Genomic DNA, 26734 nt, shown 5'->3' with positions numbered 1-26734 from the left:
ATTATGTAGTATTAATTATAGAGAAAACAAACTTCTAATTTACATTTCTTTGATGATTGGTAAGGTTAGGTATTATATCTATAGATCGTATTTTCACTAGGAACTTTTCATTCATATCCTTTGTCTTAATCCTTTACCTGTTATTCATTAATCTTTTACCTGTTATTCATGTTGCAGATATTTTCTCCCAGGCTGTCCTTTCTTTATCAAATTACTTTATCATTTCATTGGTCAAGTAGAATATTTAATTATCATATATAATACCTACCAGTCTTTTCTCTTTTTGACTTTTGAATTTCTTGTCATGCTGAGAAAAAGCTTCCCTAATCCTGACATTAAAAAAAGTTTTCTTATATTTTTCTGGGGTTTTTGTAATTTTAATTTTTATAATGGAGAATTTTAATTTTTATAATGGAGCACTTTAATTCACATACAATTTTTACTATATAGTTTCCCAAATGGATAGCCAATTATATCTCAGTGTCATTTATTGAAATGCCACCTTTATCATATAATAAACATTTTTATACATATCAGTCTGATTCTGGCAATTTTTGTTTTGAGGTCCTTCCTTCTCCTCCCCTCCCCATTTTTATTTTTGCCAATACCATGTTTTCTGTGGTTTTAAAATATGTTTGGATACATAGATAAGGCAAGCCAACCCTAAATTTTCTAATGTCTAAAATGGTCTTTTAATTTAGCTTTGAAGTTGATGCTTAAATTCTCCTAATTTGAATGCATTTATTAATTCCATAAAAATACTTGCACGAGTCTTTCAGACCTTGCTTGAAACACTACAGATGGCCTAAATGTGGATATGCATTTTTTAAAAGGTTGTAGAGGAGGAGAGATTCAAGTAGTATGTTTTACTTATATGGGCATAAGTATATTACATTTATGCAGTATAAATACTTTCATTTAATAATTTGCTGAGCACATCCAATGGTGTACTTAGATGCCTTCATGTGCATTTCATTATATGTTATTAATGCTCACATTAGTTTTTGAGGCAAATAAAATTATCTACATTTTAAAATTAGCATCTAATACTCAGTTTTCTTGAGTTACTCAGGTTCACCTAGCTGATATAGTAGCCCCAGGGTTCTAAGAAACATCTTAAACTTAGCATGTTTGAAAGTGAATTCCTTATCTGCCTCCCCCATCTGTTTATGTGCAGCCTTCTCTATCTCAATAACTTCATCCTTCTTTGTAGTTTTGAAGAACCAAAATCCTTGCCTTCACCCTTGTGCTTGTGCATAGGAAATCCTCTTGGTTCTGCCTTCTAGATACATTCAGAATTCTCCTGTGTCTCATTATTTCCACTGCTGTCACCCTGTCCTAGCTACATCGTCTCTTAGGTGGATTAAAGCAGTAGCCTACACTGGTCTCCCTGTTACCCAATCCTCAACCCCACAGCCGGACACAGTCTTTCCCAACCCAGCAGCACTATTGGACCTTTTAAACAACCAAAGTTCGATCACACCTGCTCAAGCTCCCCCTTGTCTCCCATTTCTCTGAGTTAACCAGTCTTACAGTGGCTTACATGGCCTTCACACGTGCATGCTGTTGCTCCTCTGACCTCTCCTTCCAGCCTGCTCTCACCATGGTCACGGCTTCCCTGTTCCTTGTACCACCTTAGAGCTTTTCTTACCTGTAAAATAGCAATAACAAAACCTGCTTCTCAGGTTGAGATTTTAAATAAATAATGATGTATGTACACCACTTCAAACAGAGTATGGCTCAGGCCATGCTGTCGATAAATGGTAGAAGAAACATCTTTTTGTTAATTATCTAGGGTTCTTTTATTACTCTTAGATTACAAAATAACAATACCAAATATTTAAATAGCACTTGCCATGTACAAGACTCTAATTGCTTTGCATATATTAGCTTATTTAATAATTTATTAACTTTTTAAATTTTACAACAATCTTATGAGATAGGTACTATTATTTCCCCTATTTTACAGATGAAAGGGAGGCACAGAATGGATAACTACCTTGTTCAACTAGTACCTTGTTAACTAGAAAGTGCTAAAGCCTAGATTTGAAACCAGACAGGTTGGCATCAAAGTCAGTGTTTATTATGTATATATGTATGTATATATATGTATACTTTATTAAGTTCTGTTATTTAAAAATAAATAGCAGTTATCTTCTTAATTGCATGTACCAACTACCCTATCTTGTTTTTAAATGACTTCAATAAACAGAAGTGCTTATACACTTAAGAATGGGAATTGAGGACTTTCCTAGTGGTGCAGTGGTTAAGAATCCACCTGCCAATGCCAGGTACACAGGTTCGATCCCTGGTCTGGGAAGATCCCACATTCTGAGGAGCCCATGCGCCACAACTACTGAGCCTGTGTGCCCTAGAGCCCGTGTGTCGCAACTGCTGAGCCCCACACGCCGCAACTACTGAGGCCTGTGTGCTCTAGAGCCCACACGCCTAGAGTCCGTGCTCCTCAACAAGAGAAGCCACCACAATGAGGAACCCATGCACCGCAACAAAGAGTAGCCCCTGCTCACCACAACTAGAGAAAGCCCATGCGCAGCAACAGAGACAGATAAACAAACAAATTAATTAATTAATTAAATCTTTAAAAAAAAAAAAAGAATGGAATTTGAAACTCTTCTCTGTGTTGTTGTAGTGTTATCTCTTGTATGTCTAAGAAAAGCCTCCAGTTCTTTAACTTTTCTTCCAGCCAGTTTTTATCCTAAATCTTTTTTTTTTTTTCCAATTTGGCCGTTCTTCAGTTAACTTACTGAACCTTTTTAAACTTTATTCACTATTTTTCAGAATCAAGTATAAAAACTTGTAGAAAAATGTAAAGATTTATTTTAAATGAATTCTTATTTTTTCCCATTATATTTTATTCTTTCATAGTAAATGAACTGTCAGCTCTCATGGAGGATGGACGTTCTCAAGTTCTTCTAGCAAAAGTTTATAGTAAAGTGGACAGACCTGGTGATGCAGTTACTTCATTACAACAGGTAAACAAATGCCTTTGTTTGTGAGGGGTTAAGGGTGGGTGATGGTCTCAGAAAGAAATATGCCACACGTAAAAGGAAGACAATCTTTTGGCCCAACTGTCATAGAAAATAAGTCAAATAGAAATAATTATTGAATGCCAGTGGATTGTACTGTTTAAATATATTGTTGCTAAATATTATAACAATTAGGAAACGTTGATATTTTTAATCCTGTTTTATAGCTGAGGGAGCTTGGTTTAATAACTTGTGTGAAGTCACATGACTAGTGTCATAGGCAGGAGTTGAACTCATTTTTTTCTTCCACTTATTTATATCTTCTTTAATTTCCTTTAATGTTTTGTGATTTTCAATGTAGAGGTTTTGTACACATTTCCTTAGATATATTCCTAAGTGGCTAATGTGTTTTGATGATTTTTCAATTTCTAGTTTGCTAACAATTTTGTGTAATGCACTCTCTGCATCTATCAAGATGGTCATGTGACTTTTCTCCAATTTTTTTTTTCTGTTTATTGATTGATTTTTGAAAGTTAAACCATCCTTATAGTACTGAAATAAATGTCACTGTTGTGATTTTTTAAAAGACATTGCTGGAATTTAAAGATAGTTCCTAATATTTTGTTCAAGGTTTGTGCGTATATGTTCATTAGAAAGATTGGTCTCTAAGATATGCTATTTCTTTAATGTTTGGAACAATTCAGTATTAGCACCTTTGAGACCTTGAGGTTTCTTTGACAGAAGATTTATTAATAAATTCAATATCTGGATTTCATCACACAAAATGTGTGTGTGTGTTTTTCAGGCAATGTCCAATAATATTTTTTTGTTCAAGTTGTGAATGAATTGAGCTCACACTGTTAGATTTCTGTGACCCCCATGTAAGCTTATGATTTCATTAAGATATGTAATCTTCAACAATGTAATATCTTACCCTTAATTGTTGGTATGTTTTATCCCTGTTTTCTGAATTACATGATAAAGGAATGGCACCTAACCTGAGGTTAGCTACCATTAGCTAAAAGGAAAGTGTAATTTTCATAAATTTAGGCTTTCAAAACATTTTAGAAGTGAATTTGGCATATTTCATTCCATTATGAATATCATTAGTCTCAGTGACTCTGGTTGCATGAGCTTCTGTGTTCTATGAGCAGACACATTGAATAACACTAAAAAAAAGGACAAACTGTGGTTAGACAATGCCAACAAACCAAAATCAAATTCATTTTAAGTTTATATGTTATATAGCACAGGAATTTTTCACCTTTCATAAAATTTGAAGAGCTATAACGTTCTTTCCAACTATAATATTCTTTGCATTCTGATCTCTGAAAAAGTAAATCTTTTTGAGGTACAATACAAACAATTTGAATTTGAATATAGAATTACAGTACAATTCAAATAGAAACTTATAAGTGTAATCAAAGTTTTTTTTTTTTTTTTTTTTAAATATGGAACGCCTCACGAATTTGCGTGTCATCCTTGCGCAGGGGCCATGCTAATCTTCTCTGTATCGTTCCAATTTTAGTATATGTGCTGCCGAAGCGAGCACTAATCAGAGTTTTTGATATTTTAAATTCATTTATTCAGCAACCATTTATTGAGCTTAATTCTCCACATTATGGAACTTGGGAGTTCCATCATAATATTTTTGCATAGTTGCTAAACATATGAAATATGAAATATGTTTCAGACTTCCGAAATAACTCCACATTTCTTCATCCCTCTCTGTCAGCTTTTAGCCCTAGCCATTATTATCTTTTAGCCCAGACTCCTCCTAACTGATCCCCATCCTCTTATTGAACAGTAGAGGTGAAAATCATGGGATCCATCTTCAAATATGTTCACCATGATAGGAGCTCGAAATTTTTGTTGAATGGCTGAAAGGAAATCATAGATTATTTTAATTGTTTAATTGCAGGAACAGTTAAAGGAAAAATCACTTTTTAGTATATGCATTATCTTTTCTGTGAAAATAAAATCTAAACTAGAAATAAAAAACCTATGTGCCATAAAACACTAACAATTTTAGGACATTATAACTTTATATAGTTTTAATTAATATGTACAAATTATACTTGTTTTTGCTTCCTTCACTTAACATTCATTTGTACGGATTTTTCCAGTATAGCTCCATCTTCATCATATAAAAAGTAATGTGATATTCTGATTTTATTGGTATATTTTGCTTTGATGAGGTCTTCGGTAAGATATACAATAAGGCTGTTGAAATAAAAAGGGAAAATTAAGAATTCTTTGAAGTAAGATGTTTATATATATACTTTCTTCTATCCAAGGGTTTGATGGAATTTAGAAGAATATTATAATAAAAGAAGGGGGAGGGAAAAGTAATGGTGTTGACAGATCAGGGTTAATATGGTTATTGTAAAAGATCATTAAATTTATTTCTGATAAAACCAAGGAAAAGTATAGGGAATGGTATCAATTCTTCAGAAAATTTTATTCTGTGTGAAAATGTTTTTTAATGATTATTATATATACTTAGAGAAATTGAGCATTGTTTTATGATATCTTTAATAAAAAATGAAAAACACTTTTGCTCAAGATCCACCCCCCCCCCAATTATTTTCCTTTAAGAAAATTGCAAGGTATCACAAAACCTAACTTATAAAGGTTTTTCTCTAGGAAGTTAAGCTCATGAGGTCCACCTATTTGACATTTAGAGATTTAGTTGATGCAGAGATAAAACACACACTGTCTAGAGAAAGAAGTGCATATCTTTTAACCTAGTGCAACCATATAATTTATCATTCAAGCCAGAATACTTTTGAGAAAGAAAGAAGAATTAAAAATTAAGCTGGCACAACAGGTATAAAAGGGTACTGTCCCTATTTAGACCAGTTGTTTCAGAGTTCTTTGTGAGTGTGTGTGTGCGCACATAAGCAAAACCGTGCACACTGGTACATGCATAATATAAAACATCAAATACACAAACGTGCGCATACCTCTATACTTATAAACACACATTAATATAACCAAAATTAAAATTTCATGAAACAGTGTTAACCTTTACCGCATGCTATATATACAGTATTTTTTAATCCTTTCTCTTTCATTTCCAAAAGAATGCTTATCATGATGCCCGAAAATATTATGACCTGTGGTTCCAAAACATAATCAGCTTTAGACCATCTTCATCAAATACCAGTTGTCAACCAACGTTTTGACAGGAGTCCCCAGAAGGGCTCGCAGTGTGTAGCGTAATGTGTGGCAGATGGTGGGCATTTATTGTTCATTAAATGAATGCATGAATGCATGAGTGAGTGATTAGCTCAAAGCTAAAGTTTATTGTAAAGGCCTAACACCTAGGAGTTCTCTGTCACTTGTTAAAGGAAGGTCTCGATGTTTCAGAAACCAGACTTGTGGGCGGGAAGGCTGATACTCTTCCAATTTAGCAAATCACTCTACATTCTTAGTCTGAGGAAGGCCCCTACCTCCTTAGGAGTGTCTATGCATAGTGTGGGACCAGGTATGTACACCATCAATTGGTTACGCATTTCCTTATCATCAGACATTTGGGTTGCTTCCAGATTTGTTTTTGTTTTGTTTTTACAACAGGTCATTTTTTTTTTTTAATAACAAATAACGTGTCCTTTTTTCCTTCTAAGTGGTGTCCTTAATACCTTCCCAAGAATGAAACAGCTAAGTTCAATAGCCTGTTAACTTTAGGGAGTCAGTATGTTTCACGAGGGTGCTCCCCAGAAAGACTGGACTGATTTATATGCCATTGACAATATGTGGATGTACTTACTCCCTGAAACATGCCAATATTTGATTCAATAACTTTTAGATACTATTTTATTAATTTAATAAACATTTACAATTTTCATTTTTTTAATTACAGCATGTAGACATCTTTTCTAAATATTTGTTTTATGGTTGCATTTCCTCCTTAGTGAGTTTCCTGTGCATATTCTTATAGCAGTGGGAAAAGATTCAGTACTTTTATAGCATTTTAGTTGCAAAGATAAGTGCATGCTGGCTTATTTGCAAACAAGTGCATTTTTAAAACCTCAGTTAAGACATTTTCTTTGGATCAGGCTTTGTTAGGTTGAGGGCCATTAATGCTTAAATAAATCTGTAAAATTATGCTACATGTGAGTTACTGAGAATTGTTTAATTTCTTTTTCACTTCTTTTTAAAATTCCTTTTTATCCTTATATTTTTCTAGGCTCGAGAGTTACAAGCTCGGGTACTAAAACGTGTTCAGATGGAACAGCCAGATGCAGTTCCTGCACAGAAACATTTAGCAGCTGAAATTTGTGCAGAGATTGCAAAACATTCTGTTGCTCAGCGAGACTATGAAAAAGCAATTAAGTTTTATAGAGAGGCTCTTGTTCATTGTGAAACAGATAATAAGGTCAGTACTTTTATCAAATTTTAAGCACCTTATATTCCAGATGTCATCTAATTTCCCCAAATGTAAACTTCTTAACAGCTTATTTATAAAGATTTGAAAAGAAATGTAATAAAAATGCAAGTTAAAATGTTAATATTGGTTTCAGAAATACTTCAAAATACATGATGCCTTAAATTAATAATGTTAGTCTAAAATTATTATGAAGTGATATAAAGTAAATCTGTAAGCTCTTTTTACATTCATCTGTGTTTTAATAATTACTTTAAAACAATTCTCAATTTCAAATAAATATCTGAATCTAGAGGATTCAATTCAGTTTACTAAACAGCTGTTGTATTTTAATTGCTGATTGGTGCTGGATATACAAAAGCAACTAGATTCAATCTCTTAACTTCAAATGGCACAGCATGAGAATAAATATAAAGATAATATTAGTGTAGAAATCTTATATACATGGCCAGTTTAATTTTTTTTTTAATTTTATTTTAATTATATTGGAGTATATAGTTGATTTACAATATTGTATTAGTTTCAGGTATACAGCAAAGTGATTCAGTTATACATATACGTATATTCATTCTTTATCAGATTCTTTTCTCATATAGGTTATCACAGAATGTTGAGTAGAGTTCCCTGTGCTATACAGTAGGTCCTTGTTGGTTACCTATCTTATATATCGTAGTGTGTGTATGTTAATCCCAAACTCCTGACTTATCTCTCTCCCCCACGTTTCCCCTTTGGTAACCATAAGTTTGTTTTCAATATCTGTGAGTCTATTTCTGTTTTGTAAATAAGTTCATTTGTATCATTTTTTAAAAATTAGAGTCCACATGTGAGTGATATCATATGATATTTGTTTTTCTCTTTCTGACTTACTTCACTTAGTATGATAATCTCTAGGTCCATCCATGCTGCTGCAAATGGGATTATTTCATTATTTTAATAGCTGAGTAATACTCCATTGTGTATATGTACCACATCTTCTTTATCCATTCCTCTGTCAATGGACATTTAGGTTGCTTCCATGTCTTGGCTATTGTAAACAGTGCTGCAGTGAACAGTGAGATGCATGTATCATTTCGAATTACAGTTTTCTCTGGATATACGCCCAGGAATGTGATTGCTGGATCATACAATAGTTCTATTTGTAGTTTTTTTCTAAGGAAACTCCATACTGTTCTCCATAGTGGTTGTACCAATTTACATTCCCACAAACAGTGTAGGAGGGTTCCCTTTTCTCCACACCCTTTCCAACATTTGTTTCTGTTTGTAGACTTTTTGATGATGGCCATTCTGACCAGTTTGAGGTGATAGCTCGTTGCGGTTTTGATTTGCGTTTCTCTAATGATTAGTGACGTTGAGCATCTTCTCATGTGCTTTTTGGCCGTCTGTATGTTTTCTTTGGAGAAATGTCTATTTAGATCTTTTGCCCATTTTTTGGTCTGGTTGTTTGCTTTTTTAATGTTGAGCTGCGTGAGCTGTTTGCAAAATTTGGAGGTTAATTCCTTGTCAGTCGCATTGTTTGCAAATATTTTCTCCCATTCTGTGGGTTGTCTTTTTATTTATGGTTTCCTTTGCTGTGCAGATGCTTTTAAGTTTAATTCGGTCCCATCTGTTTTTGGTTTTTTTTTTCCATTACTCTAGGAGGTGGATCCAAAAAGATATTGCTGCAATCTATGTCAGAGAGTGTTCTGCCTATGTTTGCCTCTAAGAGTTTTATAGTGTCTGGACTTACATGTAGGTCTTTGATCCATTTTGAGTTTATTTTTGTGTATGGTGTTAGAGAATGTTGTAATTTCATTCATTTACATGTAGCTGTCCAGTTTTCCCAGCACAGTTTATTGAAGAGACTGTCTTTTCTCCATTGCATAATCTTGACTCCTTTGTTGTAGATTAATTGACCATAGGAACGTGGGTTTATTTCTGGGCATTCTGTCCTGTTCCATTGATCTATATTTCTGTTTTTGTGCCAGTAACATACTGTTTTGATGATTGTAGCTTTGTAGAATAGTCTGAAGTCAGGGAACCTGATTCCTCCAGCTCCATTTTTCTTTCTGAAGATTGCTTTGGCTATTCGGGGTCTTTTGTGTCTTTGTACAAATTTAAAATTTTCTGTTCTAGGTCTGTGAAAAATGCCATTGGTAATCTGCTAGGGATTGCAGTGAATCTGTCGATTGCCTTGGGGAGTATAGTCATTGGGACAATATTAATTCTTCCAATCCAAGAACATGTTATATCTTTCCATCTGTTTGTGTCACCATTGATTTCTTTCACTGGTGTCTTATAGTTTTCAGAATTACAGGTCTTTTGCCTCCTTAGGTAGGTTTATTTCTAGGTATTTTATTCTTTTTGATCTGATGGTAAATGGGATTGTTTCTTTAATTTCTCTTTCTGGTCTTTCGTTGTTAGTGTGTAGGAATGCAAGAGATTTCTGTGTGTTAAATTTTGTATCCTGCAACTTTACTGATTTCATTGATGGGCTCTAGTAGTTTTCTGGTAGCATCTTAAGGATTTTCTATATGTAGTATCATCATGTCATCTGGAAACAGTGACAGTTTTACTCCTTCTTTGCCAATTTGGATTCCTTTTATTTCTTTTTCTTCTCTGATTGCCGTGGCTAGGACTTCCAAAACTATGTTGAATAAGAGTGGCAAGAGGGGACATCCTTGTCTTGTTCCTGATCTTAGAGGAAGTGCTTTCAGCTTTTCACCGTTGAGTATGATGTTAGCTGTAGGCCTGCCATATATGGCCTATATTATGTTGAGGTATGTTCCCTCTATTCCTACTTTCTGGAGAGTTTTTATCATAAATTGGTGTTGAATTTTGTCAAGAGCTTTTTCTGCATCTATTGAGATGATGATATGGTTTTTATTCAGTTTGTTGATATGGTATATCACACTGATTGATTGGCAGATACTGAAGAATCCTTGCATCCCTGGGATAAATCCCACTTGATCATGGTGTATGATCCTTTTAATGTATTGTTGGATTTGGTTTGCTAGTATTTTGTTGAGTGTTTTTGCGTCTGTGTTCATCAGTAATATTGGCCTGTAGTTTTCTTTTCTTCTGGTATCTCTGTCTGGTTTTGGTATCAGGATGATGGTGGCCTCATAAAATGAGTTTGGGAGTGTTCCTTCCTCTGCAGTATTTTGGAATACTTTCGGAAGGATAGGTATTAACTCTTCTCTAAATGTTTGGTAGAATTTACCTGTGAAGCCATCTTCACAGGTGTTGCACTTTTGTTTGTTGGAAGTTTTTTTATCCCAATTTGAGTACTTGTGATTGGTCTGTTCATATTTGCAATTTCTTCCTGATTCAGTATTGGGAGATTGTATCTTTCTAAGAATTTGTCATTTCTTCCAGGTTGTCCATTTTGTTGGCATATAGTTGCTTGTAGTGTCTCTTATGATCCTTTGTATTTCTGTGGTGTCCATTGTAACTTCTCCTTTTTCATTTCTAATTTTATTGATTTTTGCCCTCTCCCTTTTTTTCTTGGTGAGTCTGGCTAAAGGTTTATCAATTTTGTTTATCTTTTCAGAGAACTAGCTTTTAGTTTCATTGATCTTTTCTATTGTTATTTTAGTCTCTATTTCATTTATTTCTGCTCTGATCTTTATGACTTCTTTCCTTCTACTGATTTTGGGTTTTCTTTGTTCTTCTTTCTCTAGTTGCTTTAGGTGTAAGGTTAGGTTGTTGATTTGAGAGTTGTCTTGTTTCCTGAGGTAGGATTGTATTTCTGTAAACTTCTCTTAGAACTACTTTTTCTGCGTCCCATATGTTTTGGATCGTCATGTTTTCATTGTCATTTGTCTCCAGGTATTTTTTGATTTCCTCTTTGATTTCTTCAGTGATCCACTGGTTGTCACGGCCAGTTTTATAAACTAAAATGTTATTACTCTCAGGTCTTGATAGATGATCAGCATTTTAAAACAATAGTCTAGTAAATGGCTAAATATTCAAATAAGTGACGTAGAACACAAGACAACCATGTTCTAGAATTTAAAGTTTAAGATTGGACATTTTGAAATAATACAACTCTTTCAGATGTAAGGCAAAGATAATCTTTATTAAGTCATAACCAAACAGGTACCTTGTTCAGTGGTGACTAAAGTAACTGGAATCATAGTTGTAAATCTGGAGCATATCTGCTTCAAGCTTTTTATTTTACAAATGAGGAAACAGGTTTAGAGAGGTAAACGGCCCCATCATGGAGAAGCTTGGACTAGAATCATAGCTCCTAATTTAAGACCAGTGTTCTTTTCACAATGCTTTGTGTCCCTCTACTTTCCAGGTGAGGCACAGCCTGTTTTTCCATTTTTTTTTTCCAGTATAAGAGAAACTAGAGATGAGCAAACCTATAGTTTTCCTGCTTATCATGCTTGGCATTTTTATTGCAATAACTTTCGGTCAAATAAAGTTTCATCTGTGCCTAGACATTTTCCTATTTCACTTTTTATTCCAAACATTTTCTGACTAATCTTGCCCTTCTTCTCTGTAGATAATGCTGGAGCTGGCACGATTATACCTGGCACAAGATGACCCTGACGCCTGCCTGCGGCACTGTGCTCTGCTTCTCCAGAGCGACCAGGACAATGAAGCTGCCACCATGGTTAGTCCAGGACACTTCACTGCTGTAAAGGCAGTTGTGTTTTATATTTATTCCATGGAGCAGTTTTAAATTTTACCTGATAAAACTAATAGTAGATGAGATGCCTGGCTCATGTTGGCTTTTGGAAGAAATAACACTTTTAACATTATTAGTATATTTTTCCAATAAACACCAAGACTCTCTTTATTTTATAAGAATGATGAACCTAGGTCAGGCTTTTGCTTGCCCTCTTGGGCCTAGTTAATTTTTCTTTATGCTTGGTCAGGAGGAGTTCATGTGGTAAAGTTCTAATTTGCTAAAGACTAATTGTTAACAGTTTCAGTGGCACTTTCTGAGTTACAGAAAAAAGTCTTCATGTATCATTTTAAAGTGTGTGTTTATTAAATAGAGTTTTGCTTTTCTTTCTCATTTTTACCTGGGTTGAGGTTTTTGGTAGCTTTTCAAACAGCTACATAGATGACAGTTTGTGAGGTTCATTTAGTAATTTTACAAATGAGTCACTATAACTAAAAAGAAATATAAGACCTCTCCCTTTTAAAACATATAATAAGAAAATCTCAGTAGGTCTTGCTCATTTTAAATTCCTTTGAAATACTTAAGGTTTCAGAATGTTCTGGGTTTTTTTTTTTAAATCTTCTCGTTATTTTAGCCAAGTGAGACACAGAGAGTGCGCAGTTCCCTTCAAGTTTCTGTTTTTAGAATAACTACTTGAAACATATTTTATGCTAAAAATACAGTTTTTGCAAACAGAGAAATGTTTCACATCCTTGATTATCTTCTGTTATACTGATCTCAGTGCTAATCTGCTTAAGGTGTACTTGAATTTTAAATGGCTCCGTTTTATAAAACTTTGCCCTCCTCATGTTTCTCATATGTGTTTTCATAGCAATCAATCTTGATAGGAATACTGTGCTTTGTAAAATATATGGCACTATTTTTAGAACCAACTTTTACCTTTATAGATGATGGCAGATCTCATGTTCAGAAAACAGGACTACGAACAAGCCGTGTTTCATTTACAACAGCTTTTAGAACGAAAACCAGGTAAATATCCACTGATTATACCTTCTAATGCAGTCAACTCCCTTTCTCTTCTTTTTGGCTGTTATGCTGCTTATTCCACACCTGCCCTTGAGCAGCTGAAATGGTTATAAGGAAAATGACTGGTCATTAAAGTGACTGGTCTCACTTTAGATTATGACCAGAGACCCCAGATGGGCCCTCAGATTCTGCCTGGCAGTCCTACTGTACTTCTCTAATGAATTCACTCACTCCATCCACCTTTTACACTTTCTCCTCTCCTCAAACCTCTGACACCCTTTCCCCTTTCCTTGTCCTCAGCTAGAAACCTTGCCTCCTACCTCACCGAGAAAACGTGAGCACCTGGAAGAGAATGTCTCCCTCTTCCTGTCTCCAAGGCTGCCTGCTCCCCAGCCATTGTCCTCCCCAGGTCTGCCACCCCACCTGCAGCAGCTGCTCCCTGTGGGCACTGGACGCCTCCCCTCCCCTCCTGAAGGGCTTTACTTCTGCTGTTCTGTCTCTCCTGTACCATCATTTTCTTCCCAGTCAGCACATAAATATGCTGTGACACCTGCCCGCTTTAAAGACATTAGTAAATAAAATCCAGCTCTTAAGTCTCCAGTTACTCTCCCCTTCCAATTACAGCTCCATTTTCCACTGTAGCAGATTTCTGCTGAAGGATTTCTGTCTGCTGTCTTCACTGTCTCCTCCACTCCTGCACTCCAGGGAGGCTGCTTCTGCAGGGTGGCCAGTGCCCTCCGTGCTGCCAGACCCAGGTCTGATTCTCAGTTCTCTGCTTTCTGGGCCTGACATTGTACTTAGCACGGCTTACCCCCCCCTTCATGAAAGACGTCCTTGCCTTGTCTTCTGGGATGCTGGGCTTACCTGGTGTTTTCCCAGCTGACCGCTCTGTTTCACCCTCCTTTGTTAGATCTGTCTTCTCTTTATGACCTTTAAATGTCAGAATGTTCTAGACATCAGTTCTCAAACATTTTCCCCTTTAATACCTTCACCGCTCTAGGTGACTTCATCCAGGCCCCCGGCTTTATGTCCTGTGTCCAGTCCCGACTCATCTACACCACTGCCTATTTGCATTGCCACTCAGCTGCCTTAGGAGGCTCTCCAGCTTAACATGTCCAAAATACAACACTGGATCTTTTCCTTCCCTCCAGATCTACTCCTTCTCCTTTTCTCATTTCAGTAAATGGCATTACCATTTATCCATTTACTCCAGTCCCAAACCTTCTAGTTACCTTTGTCTCATCTTTTTTCTCATATACCACATCCAGTCTGTCAGCAAATTCCTGTTAGCTCTACCTTCAAAATATGTCTAGAATCCCATCACTTTTACCACCTCTACTGCTGCCACCCTGCTCATTTCTCACACAGATTACTGCAGTATTCTCATAACTCACCTCTGTTTCTACTCCTTGCCTCCAAATAGTTTAGAAATGCTTTCAGCTGAAAGTAGCAGATACCCCCCCCCCATGCTCTAGTGGCCTAAATAATTATGGCTTTTATTTTTCTCTTATGTTAAAGAAATTTAAAAGTAGATTGTGCCGGGAATGGCCCAGAGGTACCACGGTATCATCAGGAAGTCTGAGTCCTTCTGTCGTTTTCTTCTACCATCATTAGCCAAACTTGCATTTTAAGTATCACATCCAAGATGACCGCTGCAGCTCTAGGCATTGATGTTCCTGGATGGCCAAGGTGGAGGTGGGCCAAAGGGCATACCTCCTCAGTGAGTCATCTTTTTTTTCTTTAAAAAAAAAACGCCCTTTCTAGAAGCACCTCTGTAGCTGCAAAACAGAGTGGGAAATGTCATCTTCTAGCTGAACACAGCGCCACGTAGAATAAAATCAGAACTCTGATAGTGAAGAAGGAAGAGATAGTAGATATTATGTAACCAACAGCCCAGGCAAGTTAGTTCCTTGAGACTCTCCAGCTGCTGTTCCCTCTTCTTGGAGTATGTTCTGCTTTATTCCACTCAGAACTTTGCTCTCATGCTGCCTCTTCCTGAGGGTACCCTTCCCCAGCCATCCTATGTCAATAACACCTCATTGCCCTCCATCCTCTTATCCTGGTCTTGGTTCTTTGTTTTATATTGCATTTGTAAAACAGAGCAAAACAAAAATTGTAAATAATAGATCATAAGCATCAAGTGGCCAGGAGCTGTGTCTTCACTGCTATGAAGATTTAGAACAGTTTTACAGATTTACTGTTCTAAATCTGGCTGAGTATAAATATTGGATGAATAGAAGAGTGGGAGGAGAAGAGGAAAGAAGGGAGGTGGGGGGAAAGGGGAAAGGAAGGGAATGTATGTTACTTATGTGTCAAAGTACTGGCTGAGAAGAGTTTGCGATCTCAGAGGAAGTCCTTGAGCTGTCTTTCAGTTCTTCCAACCCCTATGCCTTGTCTCAGGATGATGCCATGGGCAGTCAGAGCTGCCTGGGTGGGGCAGCGTGCACACAGAGGTGGGCATGCCTCAAGGAGGGCAGCTCAGAGAACCAGATACACTCGACTTGTTCCATTTACTAATGCTGTCACTTGCTGAAGGTTTGAATTTATAGAACAATCCCTTCTGCTTACAAATAAAACATTCCTATTTCCTAGTTAGGGCAAAGATTTGAAGGGAAAAATCTTGTTCTTATGGTGATGTCAACACTTTTAATTTCTTATTATTTTTATCATCTTTTAAGATTGTCTCCCACCTTTGGACTTCCTCAGGTCATGTCGTTTCTCACACTGTCTGCTGCAGCTCATATTCAGATGTTATTTGAAAGAGTGCTCTTAATTACTTTAACTTCTTACCTTTTCTGCTTACTCCAAGTCTAAAATATGGGCCATCCTCCCACTTCATTTGCCCAAACCTTACTCATACTTTCTTCAGGCCTAAGTTGTCTTCCTGCCATGGCTTCTCTCTTGGCTTCTGTACTCTGTTTTGTCTTTTTTTCCTTCTCTGAACTACTGTTTAAGGTAATACACGTAATATTTTCATTCTGACTATCTCAAGCTGTTCCCATACTGCAGCATTTCCCTCTGAGTCAGTGATCCAACCTGGTTTCTTTAAAAAACAGACCTCTTTCCTTGTGAATATGTTTAAGCCATTGGTGGCAACAGTGCCCTCACATGTAAGATTTGAAGAAGCCCCTCATCTGTCACGTGAATTTTGTATCACCCAGGTTACTTGGCCCCAGCACTTTTTCCAAATACATAATAGTGGTGCTTTGGACTGTCTACTTAAAAACAAACATAAAGTGAATTATTTATTTATAAATTCAGTAGAACGACCTAGTACTCCAGAACTACCAAACAACATACAACCACCAGCATCAGGTATATTTCCAGGCACATAGATGGTGCAAAGTAATTGTTTACTGGTTGAATGGCTCAATGAATGACTGTGAAATACCAAGTTGTTTAAAAATACAAAGTTTTAAGTAAATTTTTATTGTCTATGTGATATTTTGTTTTTAATCTTGCATTCTATGCTTTATTCCTAATAGGATTTTATAAACTTATCCACTAGTCAATTTTTTCAGAATTATTCTAAAATCTGTGCATCTATACTTACTTTGTCATGTGTTATAGGTCATCCTCAGTAGCACATCTTATACTTTAAGGCTTTGTTTGAGCTTACTTCAGAAATGTACTGTCTAATTTGACTTAACCTAGCTAGTAGAAAATTCTCCATATAGATCTAATTACTGCTCTCTTGACAGATTACAAACCTTTTCTCTCTCAGAATCTCCAAATCATCCTGAGTTCTCCCCTTCCCTCACACTAATTGCTTAGCGAGTCCTATCAGTTCTCTCTGCTGAATAGCTAACTATCACATCCTGTCCATCTTCTCCTAGCCCACCACTCTAATGAAGAACTTTATTACCTCTCACCCGGACTAGTGCAGTTTCCCAGCTGATCTTCCAGCCTCTAGTCTCTTGCTGTTCCAGGCCATTGTAGGAACTATAATATTAATTCTAAAAAATCGAAAACTAGCCCTCTGCTTAAAATTTAGGGTGACTTTCCAGGGTAAAGTCTAAAATACAGCATTATTTTGATAATAATACACCCCAGGATTACCCTTCCATCTGTATTTCTTATCCTTCTTCCTCTACTTCAGCATCCAGCACTCTCCATGCTCTTCTCAGCCCTGTCTTTGCACATGCCACCTGCCTGTGGAATGCCTTTGTTTGCCTAACAAGACTCAAAAGTCTGATCCTGTGTGAAACCTCTTCTACCTCTCCCAGGCAAAGTTAGGAATTCTGTGCATTGTAATTCCATAGCACTTCATACCTAATCACATCACATTATGGTATTTCTTGATATTTTCTCACTGTTCATTAATAAACATTAACTAACTTTTCAGAATATAACACACTTCAGCTTTTGACAGATTTCTTAAGTGCAGAAATTTGCCTTCTGTCAGATTTCATGGTTAACCAAAAGACAAGTTAATGTAATCTAACTTATCAGTGGTAATTATAACTTCAACTAATAATGAATGCATTTCAGTAATATTGTAAGGTGATAATTATTCAAGAAACTGGCCTCCCAAGGTTGACTTTAGATAATATTAGTAATATTATATATCACACACATTAGCGGAATCATACAAACAGTTGGGGGCCAGAAATTTCAACATTTGCTTCCTGTCTAATCCAGTTTAGCTTCTAGATTCTGTGGCTTTATTATAGGGTAGTCATCCTAGTTCTTAACAAAATATTTGGCATTATAGATATTACTATTGACATTTATAGTTTTAAAGCTCTTTCATGCTTTTATTTGGTTTCCATGGCACTCTGAAGGTCAATATTATAATCCTATTTTAAGAAAGTAAGTGATTCTAGACTCAGAGAATTTGAGTAATGTGCTGGAATTCACATAAAGGATAAGACCAATATTCGAATACTCTTTCTGAAACCATATTCTTATCGCGCTCCTCTTTCTAGTGATACCAGAAGGCAGAGAGAACAGAATTTTGAAACCCAAGATTATGGGTCAAGAAAGGCAAATGGTGGGGGGGAGCGATCAAGATGGTGGAGTAGTAGGATGTGAAGCTCATCTCCTCCCACGAATACATCAAAAATACCTCTACATGTGGAATGATTCTCACTGAATATCTACTGCATGCTAGCAGAAGACCTCAGACCTCTGAAAGGGCAAGAAAATCTCCACATAACTGGGTAGGACAAAAGAAAACAAGGAAGGAAAAAAAGAAAGTGAGAAAGGAATTGGGGATGGGACCTGCTCCCCTGGGAGGGAGCTATGAAAGAGGAAAGGTTCCTGCACCCAGGGAAGTCCCCTGATGGGGAGATCAGCTGGGAGAGAGGGGGCGCTTCAGAGCCTCAGAGAAGAATGCAGCAACCGGTTTGCAGCAGCTAGAATGGAGAGAGACCTGCACAAATGGTCAGTGCCACCACTCTGCACTCCCCAGCCTGAAACACGCATCTGCCAGTGCTGGTGGGGGCTGGGTGCGGAACCTCAGGCTTCGGAGATCAGACCTGGGGAGAGGACTGGGGTGGGCTGCATGGAAACACCCTGAAGAGGCTGGAGTCTGGTGCAGCTGCACCCGCGGGTGTACGCAAAGGAAGCCTGGGCTGCCTTAGAGACCAGGCGCCATTGTGTGAGTGGTGCACAAGGGGAGGGGTGGGGCCCGCCATTACAGCTTTTTTTCCTGCGTGACCTCTCAGGTGGCAAGACACAGCCTGCATGAGCTCCAAAAGCAATTGTGAACCACCACTGTCCCCTAGGCTTCAGGACCAACTGTGAGCCACCACCGCCCCTGTACTTTAGGAGTGGTCTCAAGCCACCAACACCGCCCTGCTGGACTCCAGGAGCAGTCGTGAGCCACCTCTGCTCCCATTGTGTGCTCCAGGGGTGCGCGTGAGCTGCCACCACTGCTGAAAACCCCACAACCAGACACCAGCTGCTGCATCTGTGCACCCCCTTCAAGGGGATAACGACCAGCACATACTGAGGAAAGCGGCGACAGGCATCCATACTAAAAACAGCCCTTGCACCAAAAATATTAAACCCACACGAGCTACATAGGGATGCTCCCACATATAAATAGCCCTCCAAGACCACTATAGATAACTGTTTCTCCTAAACTCACAGAATAAGAGAAATATAAATAAAATGAAGAAGCAGAGGAACCATTCCCAGTTAAAAGACCAAGAGAATTCCCCTGAAAGAACAAACAATGAAACAGATCTCTTCAGTCTAATAGACACCAATTTCAAAAAGGAGATAATGAAAATACTGAAGGAATTAAGAAAGGCTGTTGAAAGAAATGCAGAGTACTGTAAAAAGGAACTAGAAACTATAAAGAGGAACCAAGAAAAATTAGAAAACTCATTTGTCAAGACAAAAACTGAACTAAAGGCAATGAATAGCAGAAGAAATAAGGCAGAAGAATGAATAAGTGACCTGGAAGATAGAATAATGGAAATCACCCAATCAGGACAGAAGACAGAAAGCCAAATGAAAAAAAAATGAAAACAATATAAGAGACCTATGGGATAATATAAACCATGCAAATTTATGCATAATAGGGATTCCAGGAGGGGAAGAAAGAGAATAGGGGGTGGAAAATGCATTTGAAGGAATTATGGCAGAAAACTTCTCAAACCTAAAGAAGGAAACAGATACCCCAGTACAGGAAGCACAGAGGTAGAAAATCATCCACACACAAATATGACATCAAAACCGGCAGTCATGAGAAGAGGAGAGTACAAATACAGGATACTGAAAATGCATTTAAAATTAAAAGACCAGCAACGTAAAACAATCTTATTTATACATAGACTGCTATATCAAAACACAGTAGGGACTTCCCTGGCAGTCCAGTGATTAAGACTTCGCCTTCCAATGCAGGGGGTGCAGGTTCGATCCCTGGTCAGGGAGCTAAGATCCCAGATGCCTTGGGGCCAAAAGACCAAAATATAAAACAGAAGCAACGTTGTAACAAAATTCAATAAAGACTTTAAAATTGGTCCACATCAAAAAATCTTTAAAGAAAAAAAAAAAACACTTCATGGTAACCACGTACTGAAAATCTACAATAGATACAGAGAAAAGAAAAAGGAATCCAAACACAGCACTAAAGTTAGTCATCAAATCACAAGAGAAGAGAACAAAAGAGGAAGGGAAGAAAAAAGACCTACAAAAACAAATCCAAAGCAGTTAATAAAATGGTAACAGGACATACATATTGATAATTACCTTAGATGTAAAAGGTTTAAATAGTCTAACCAAAAGACCTAGACTGACTGAATGTGTACAAAAACAAGACCTGTATATATGCTCTCTACAAGAGACCCACTTCAGATCTAAAGACACATACAGACTGAAAGTGAGGTGATGGAAGAAGGTATTCCACGCAAATGGAAATTTAAAGAAAGCTGGAGTAGCAATACTCATATCAGACAAAGTAGACTTTAAAATAAAGACTGTTACAAGAGACAGAGAAGGACATTACATAATGATCAAGGGATCAATCCAAGAAAAAGATGCAACAATTTTAAGTATATATGCACCCAACATAGAAGCACCGCAATATATAAGGCAAATAGTAACAGCCATAAAATGAGAAATCGACAGTAACACAATAATAGTGGGGGACTTTAACACCCAACTTTCATCAATGGACAGATCATCCAGACAAAAAAATCAATAAGGAAACACAGGCCTTAAATGACACGTTAGACCAGGTGAACTTAAATGATATTTATAGAGCATTACATCCAAAAGCAGCAGAATACACATTCTTCTCAAGTGCACATGGAACATTCTCCAGGACTGATCACATGCTGGGCCTCAAAGCAAGCCACGGTTAATTTAAGAAAATGGAAATCAGATCAAGCATCTTTTCAACCACAATGCTGTGAGATTAGAAATCAACTACAAGAAAAAACTGTAAAAAAACAAAAACACATGGCGCTTAAACAATATGCTACTAAAGAAGCAGTGGATCACTGAAGAAATCAAAGAGGAAATCAAGAAATACCTAGAGACAAATGTCGACAAAAGCACAGTGATCCAAAACCTATGGGACACAGAAAGAGTAGTTCTAAGAGGGAAGTTATAGCAATGCAAGCTTACCTCAGGAAACAAGAAAAAGCTCAAATAAACAACCTAACCTTACACCTAAAGCAACTAGAGAGAGAAGAGCAAACAAAACCTAAAGTTAGTAGAAGGAAAGAAATCATAAAGATCAGAGCAGAAATAAATGAAATAGAGTTGAAGAAAACAATAGAAAAGATCAGTGAAACTAAAAGATGGTTCTCTGAAAAGATAAACAAAATTGCTAAACCGTTAGCCAGACTCATTAAGAAAAAAATGGAGAGGGCACAAATCAATAAAATTAGAAATGAAAAAGGAGAAGTTACAATGGACACCACAGAAGTACAAAGGGTCATAAGAGACACTACAAGCAACTATATGCCAATAAAATGGACAACCTGGAAGAAATGACAAACTCTTAGAAAGATACAATCTCCCAATACTGAATCAGGAAGAAATTGCAAATATGAATAGACCAATCACAAATACTGAAATTGAAACTGTGATCAAAAAACTTCCAACAAACAAAAGTGCAGGACCAGATGGCTTCACAGGTGAATTCTATCAAACATTTAGAGAAGACTTAACACCTATCCTTCTGAAAGTATTCCAAAATGCTGCAGAGGAAAGAACACTCCCAAACTCATTATATGAGGCCACCATCATCCTGATACCAAAACCAGACAAAGATACCAGAAAAAAAAGAAAACTGCAGGCCAGTATTACTGATGAACACAGATGCAAAAACACTCAATAAAATACTAGCAAACCAAATTCAACAATACATTAAAAGGATCATACACTATGATCAAGTGGGATTTATCTCAGGGATGCGAGGATTTTTCAATGTCTGCAAATCAGTCAATGTGATACACCACATCAACAAACAGAAGAATAAAAACCATATCATCGTCTCAGTAAATGCAGAAAAAGGTTTTGACAAAATTCAACACCGATTTATGATAAAAACTCTCCAGAAAGTGGGAATAGAGGGAACATACCTCAACATAATAAAGGCCATATATGACAGACCTACAGCTAACATCATACTCAATGGTGAAAAGCTGAAAGCATTTCCTCTAAGATCAGGAACAAGATAAGGATGTCCTCTCTTGCCACTTTTATTCAACATAGTTTTGGAAGTCCTAGCCGTGGCAATCAGAGAAGAAAAAGAAATAAAAGGAATCCAAATTGGAAAAGAAGTAAAACTGTCATTGTTTCCAGATGACATGATACTATACATAGAAAATTCTAAAGGTGCCACCAGAAAACTACCGGAATCCATCAATGAATTCAGTAAAGTTACAGGATACAAAATTAATACACAGAAACCTCTTGCATTCCTATACACTCACAACGAAAGATCAGAAAGAGAAATTGAAGAAACAATCCCATTTACCATCGCATCAAAAAGAATAAAATACTCAGGAAGAAACCTACCTAAGAAGACAAAACACCTGTAATTCTGAAAACTATAAGACACCGATGAAAGAAATCAATGATGACACAAACAGATGGAAAGATATAACATGTTCTTGGATTGGAAGAATCAATATTGTCACAATGACTATACTCCCCAAGGCAATCGACAGATTCACTGCAATCCCTAGCAGATTACCAATGGCATTTTTCACAGCCTAGAACAAAAAATTTTAAATTTGTATGGAGACACAAAAGACCCAAATAGCCAAAGCAATCTTCAGAAAGAAAAATGGGGCTGGAGGAATCAGGCTCCCTGACTTCAGACTATTCTACAAAGCTACAGTCATCAAGACAGTTTGGTACTGGCACAAAAACAGAAATATACATAAGTGGATCAGGATAGAAAGCCCGGAAATAAAACCATGCACCTATGGTCAATTAATCTTATGACAAAGGAGGCAAGACTATACAATGGTGAAAAGACATCTCTTTAGTAAATTGTGCTGGGGAAACTGGACAGTTAATGTAAAAGAATGAAATTAGAACATTCTTTAACACCCTTTTTTTTTTTAAACATCTTTATTGGAGTATAATTGCTTTACAGTGGTGTGTTAGTTTCTGCTTTATGACAAAGTGAATCAGTTATACATATGCATATGTCCCCATATCTCTTCCCTCTTGTGTCTCCCTCCCTCCCACCCTCCCTGTCTCACCCCTCTAGGTCGTCACAAAGCACCGAGCTGATCTCCCAGTGCTATGCGGTTGCTTCCCACTAGCTAGCTATTTTATGTTTGGTAGTGTATATATGTCCATGCCACTCTCTCACTTTGTCCCAGCTTACCCTTCCCCCTCCCCATATCCTCAAGTCCATTCTCTAGTAGGTCTGTGTTTTTATTCCCGTCTTGCCCCTAGGTTCTTCATGACCTTTTTTTTTTTTTATTTAGATTCCCTATATATGTGTTAGCATACGGTGTTTGTTTTTCTCTTTCTGACTTACTTCACTCTGTATGACAGACTCTAGGTCCATCCACCTCATTACAAATAACTCAATTTCGTTTCTTTTTATGGCTGAGTAATATTCCATTGTATATATGTGCCACATCTTCTTTATCCTTTCATCTGTTGGTGGACACTTAGGTTGCTTTCTTGTCCTGGCTGTTGTAAATAGAGCTGCAATGAACATTTTGGTACATGTAACACCCTTTTGAAAAATAAACTTAAAATGTATTAAAGACCTAAATGTAAGGCCTGATGCTATAAAACTGTTAGAGGAAAACATAAGCAGAACACTCTGACATAAATCGGAGCAATATCTTTTTCATCCACCTCCTAGAGTAATGAAAATAAAAATGAAAATAAGTAAATGGGACCTAATTAAACTCAAAAGCTGTTGCACAGCAAAGAAAACCATAAACAAAACAAAAAGACAACCCACATAATGAGAGAAAATATTTGCAAATTATGTGACTAACAAGGGATTAATCTCCAAAATCTACAGACACCTCATGCAGCTCAATAGCAAAAAAACAAACAACCCAATCAAAAATTGGGCAGAAAACCTAAACAGACATTTCTCCAAAGAAGACATTTAGATGGCCACGAGGCACATGAAAAGATGCTCAGCACCACTAATTATTAGAGAAATGCAAATCAAAACTACAATGAGGTATCACCTTACACCAGTCAGAAGGGCCATCATCAAAAAGTCTACAAACAATAAATGCTGAAGAGGGTGTGGAGGAAAGGGAACCCTCCTGCACTGTTGGTGGCAATGTAAATTGATACAGCCACTATGGAGAATAGTATGGAGGTTCCTTAAAAAACTAAAAATAGAGCTACCATATATATGATCCGGCAATCCCACTCCTGGGCATATATCCAGAGAAAACCATAATTCAAAAAGATACATGCTTCCCAGTGTTCATTGCAGCGCTGTTTACAATAGCCAAGACATGGAAGCAACCTAAACGTCCATCAACAGATGATTGGATAAAGAAGATGTAGTACATATATCCAATGGAATATTACTCAGCCAATAAAAAGAACAAAGTAATGCCATTTGCAGCAACATGGATGGACCTGGAGATTATCATATTAAGTGAAGTAAGTCAGACAGGCAAATATCATATGATGTCACTATGCGGAATCCAAAAAAAATGATACAAATGAACTTATTTACAAAACAGGAACAGACTCACAGACTTAGAAGACAAACTTACAGTTACCAAAGGGGAAACGTTGGGGGGAGGGATAAATTGGGAGTTTGGGATTGATACATACACACTACTATATTTAAAATAGAGAAGGACCTACTTACTGTATAGCACAGGGAACTCTGCTCAATATTCTCTAATAACCTAAATGGGAAGAGATACATGTGTATGTATAACTGAATCACTTTGCTGTACACTTGACTGTACTCCAATATAAAATAAAAATTAAAAAAAAAAATGTAAGAACAGCTTTACTGATATGTAAAAAAAAAAATTTCTCAGACAAGCAAAAACTAAAAGAATACAGCAATACTAAGCCTATCCTTAAGGAAATATTGAAAAGTCTTCTCTAAAAAGAAAAGAAGTAAGAATATATAGGAAAGAGAAAATCACAATTGGAAAGCAAATCACCTGAATAAGCCAGTACACAGATTAAAAAAAAAATCAGAAAATTTCTGTGAAAGTGATGATAACCACAATGAACAGCAAAAGGAAGAACATGAAGATGTAAAAAGATGGGTGAGGAGGGTAAGAAAAAGTGGATTTTTTTTTTTCATTTCCTAGAATGTGTTTGAGCGTATATGACTACCAGTCTAAGGCAAGTAGATATAGGATGGGGTTAACATACTTGAAAAACAAGGTAACCACAAGTCAAAAACATACACTAGATTCACAGAAACCAAAAAGAAGAGAACATAAGTATAATACAAAAGAAAACAATCAAACCACAAAAGGAAAAACAAAAAGAAAAAAAAAGGGACCAAGCAGAAATATAAAATCAACCGGAAAACAAGGTTAAAATGCAGTAAATACATATCTATCAATAATTACCTTAAATGTCAATGGAGTAAATGGTCCAATCAGAAGACACAGAGTGGCAGATTAGATAAAGAAAACAAGAGCCTACAATATGCTGCCTACAAGAGACCCACTTTAGGGCAAAGGACACACATAGATTGAAAGTGAATGGATGGAAAAAGATATTTCATGCAAATGGAAATACAAGAAATCAGGAGTTTCATTGCTCATATCAGACAAAATAAACATTAGAACAAAGACCATAAAGACAGATAAAGAAGGACACTATATAATGATAAAAAGATCAATACAAGAGGAGGATTTTATACTCATCAACATATATGGACTTAATATAGGAGCACCCAAATACATAAAACAAATACTAAAGGGGGAAATTGACAAGAATACAATAATAGTAGGAGACATTTACACCCCACTCACATCAATGGACAGGTCTTCTGGACAGAAAATCACTAAGGCTACAGAGATCCTAAATGATATAGTCGAACAGTTAGACTTAATTGATATGTTCAGGACATTACATCCAAAAAAACAGAATACACATTCTTTTCAAGTGCACATGGAACATTCTCTAGGATTGACCACATACTAGGGCACAAGACAGGCCTCAACAAATTTAAGACTACAGAAATTATCTCAAGCATCTTTTCTGACAACAATGGCATAAAACTAGAAATCAACCACAGAAAAAGAAATGAGAAAAAAAGGATTTCATGGAGACTAAACAACATGCTGCTAAAAAACCAGTGGGTAAACAATGAAATCAAAGAGGAAATTAAAAAATACCTGGAGACAAATGACAATGAAAACGCAACCATACAAAATCTATGGGGTATGGCAAGAGCATTTCTTAGAGGGAAGGTTATAGCAATATAGGCCTTCCTCAGAAAACAAGAAAAATCTTCAACAGCCTAATGTACCACTTAAAAGAATTAGAAAAAGAAGAACAAACAAAACCTGAAGTCAGCAGAAGGAAGGAAATAATAGAGATCATAAAGGAAATAAGATAGAGATTAAAGAAATAGAAAATATCAGTAAAACCAAGAGCTGGTTCTTTGAAAGAGGAAAGCTTCTGCACAGGAAAGGAAACCATAAACAGAATAAGAGGACAGCCCACAGAAAGGGGGAAAATATTTGCAAACTATACAACTAACAAGGGCTTAATTTCCAAAATATACAAACAGCTCATACAACTCAACAATAAAAAAAAAACCCAATT

At 36.6% G+C, this 26734-nt stretch overlaps 1 protein-coding gene across 7 annotated transcripts in view; it reads left to right on the top strand.

Moving 5' to 3' along the window:
* Positions 1-26734, top strand: part of TTC21B (tetratricopeptide repeat domain 21B) — a 96732-nt gene that overhangs the window by 39616 nt on the left and 30382 nt on the right. For all 7 annotated transcript variants that reach the window (XR_014264624.1, XR_014264625.1, XR_014264626.1 and 4 more), the window contains exons 19-22: positions 2887-2993; positions 7180-7368; positions 11867-11977; positions 12940-13021. Coding sequence is in view for 3 of the 7 variants with exons in the window: in XM_082464909.1 (XP_082321035.1) it covers positions 2887-2993; positions 7180-7368; positions 11867-11977; positions 12940-13021 (489 nt within the window). In the remaining 4 variants the exon portion in view is untranslated. The remainder of the gene's footprint in view (positions 1-2886; positions 2994-7179; positions 7369-11866; positions 11978-12939; positions 13022-26734) is intronic.

This window comes from Balaenoptera physalus, assembly GCF_965194825.1.
Source record: "Balaenoptera physalus genome assembly, chromosome: 6".
NCBI classification, from domain to species: Eukaryota; Metazoa; Chordata; class Mammalia; order Artiodactyla; family Balaenopteridae; genus Balaenoptera; species Balaenoptera physalus.
Note: the sequence above shows the minus strand (reverse complement) of the source record. Positions and strands in the feature narration are given on the sequence as shown.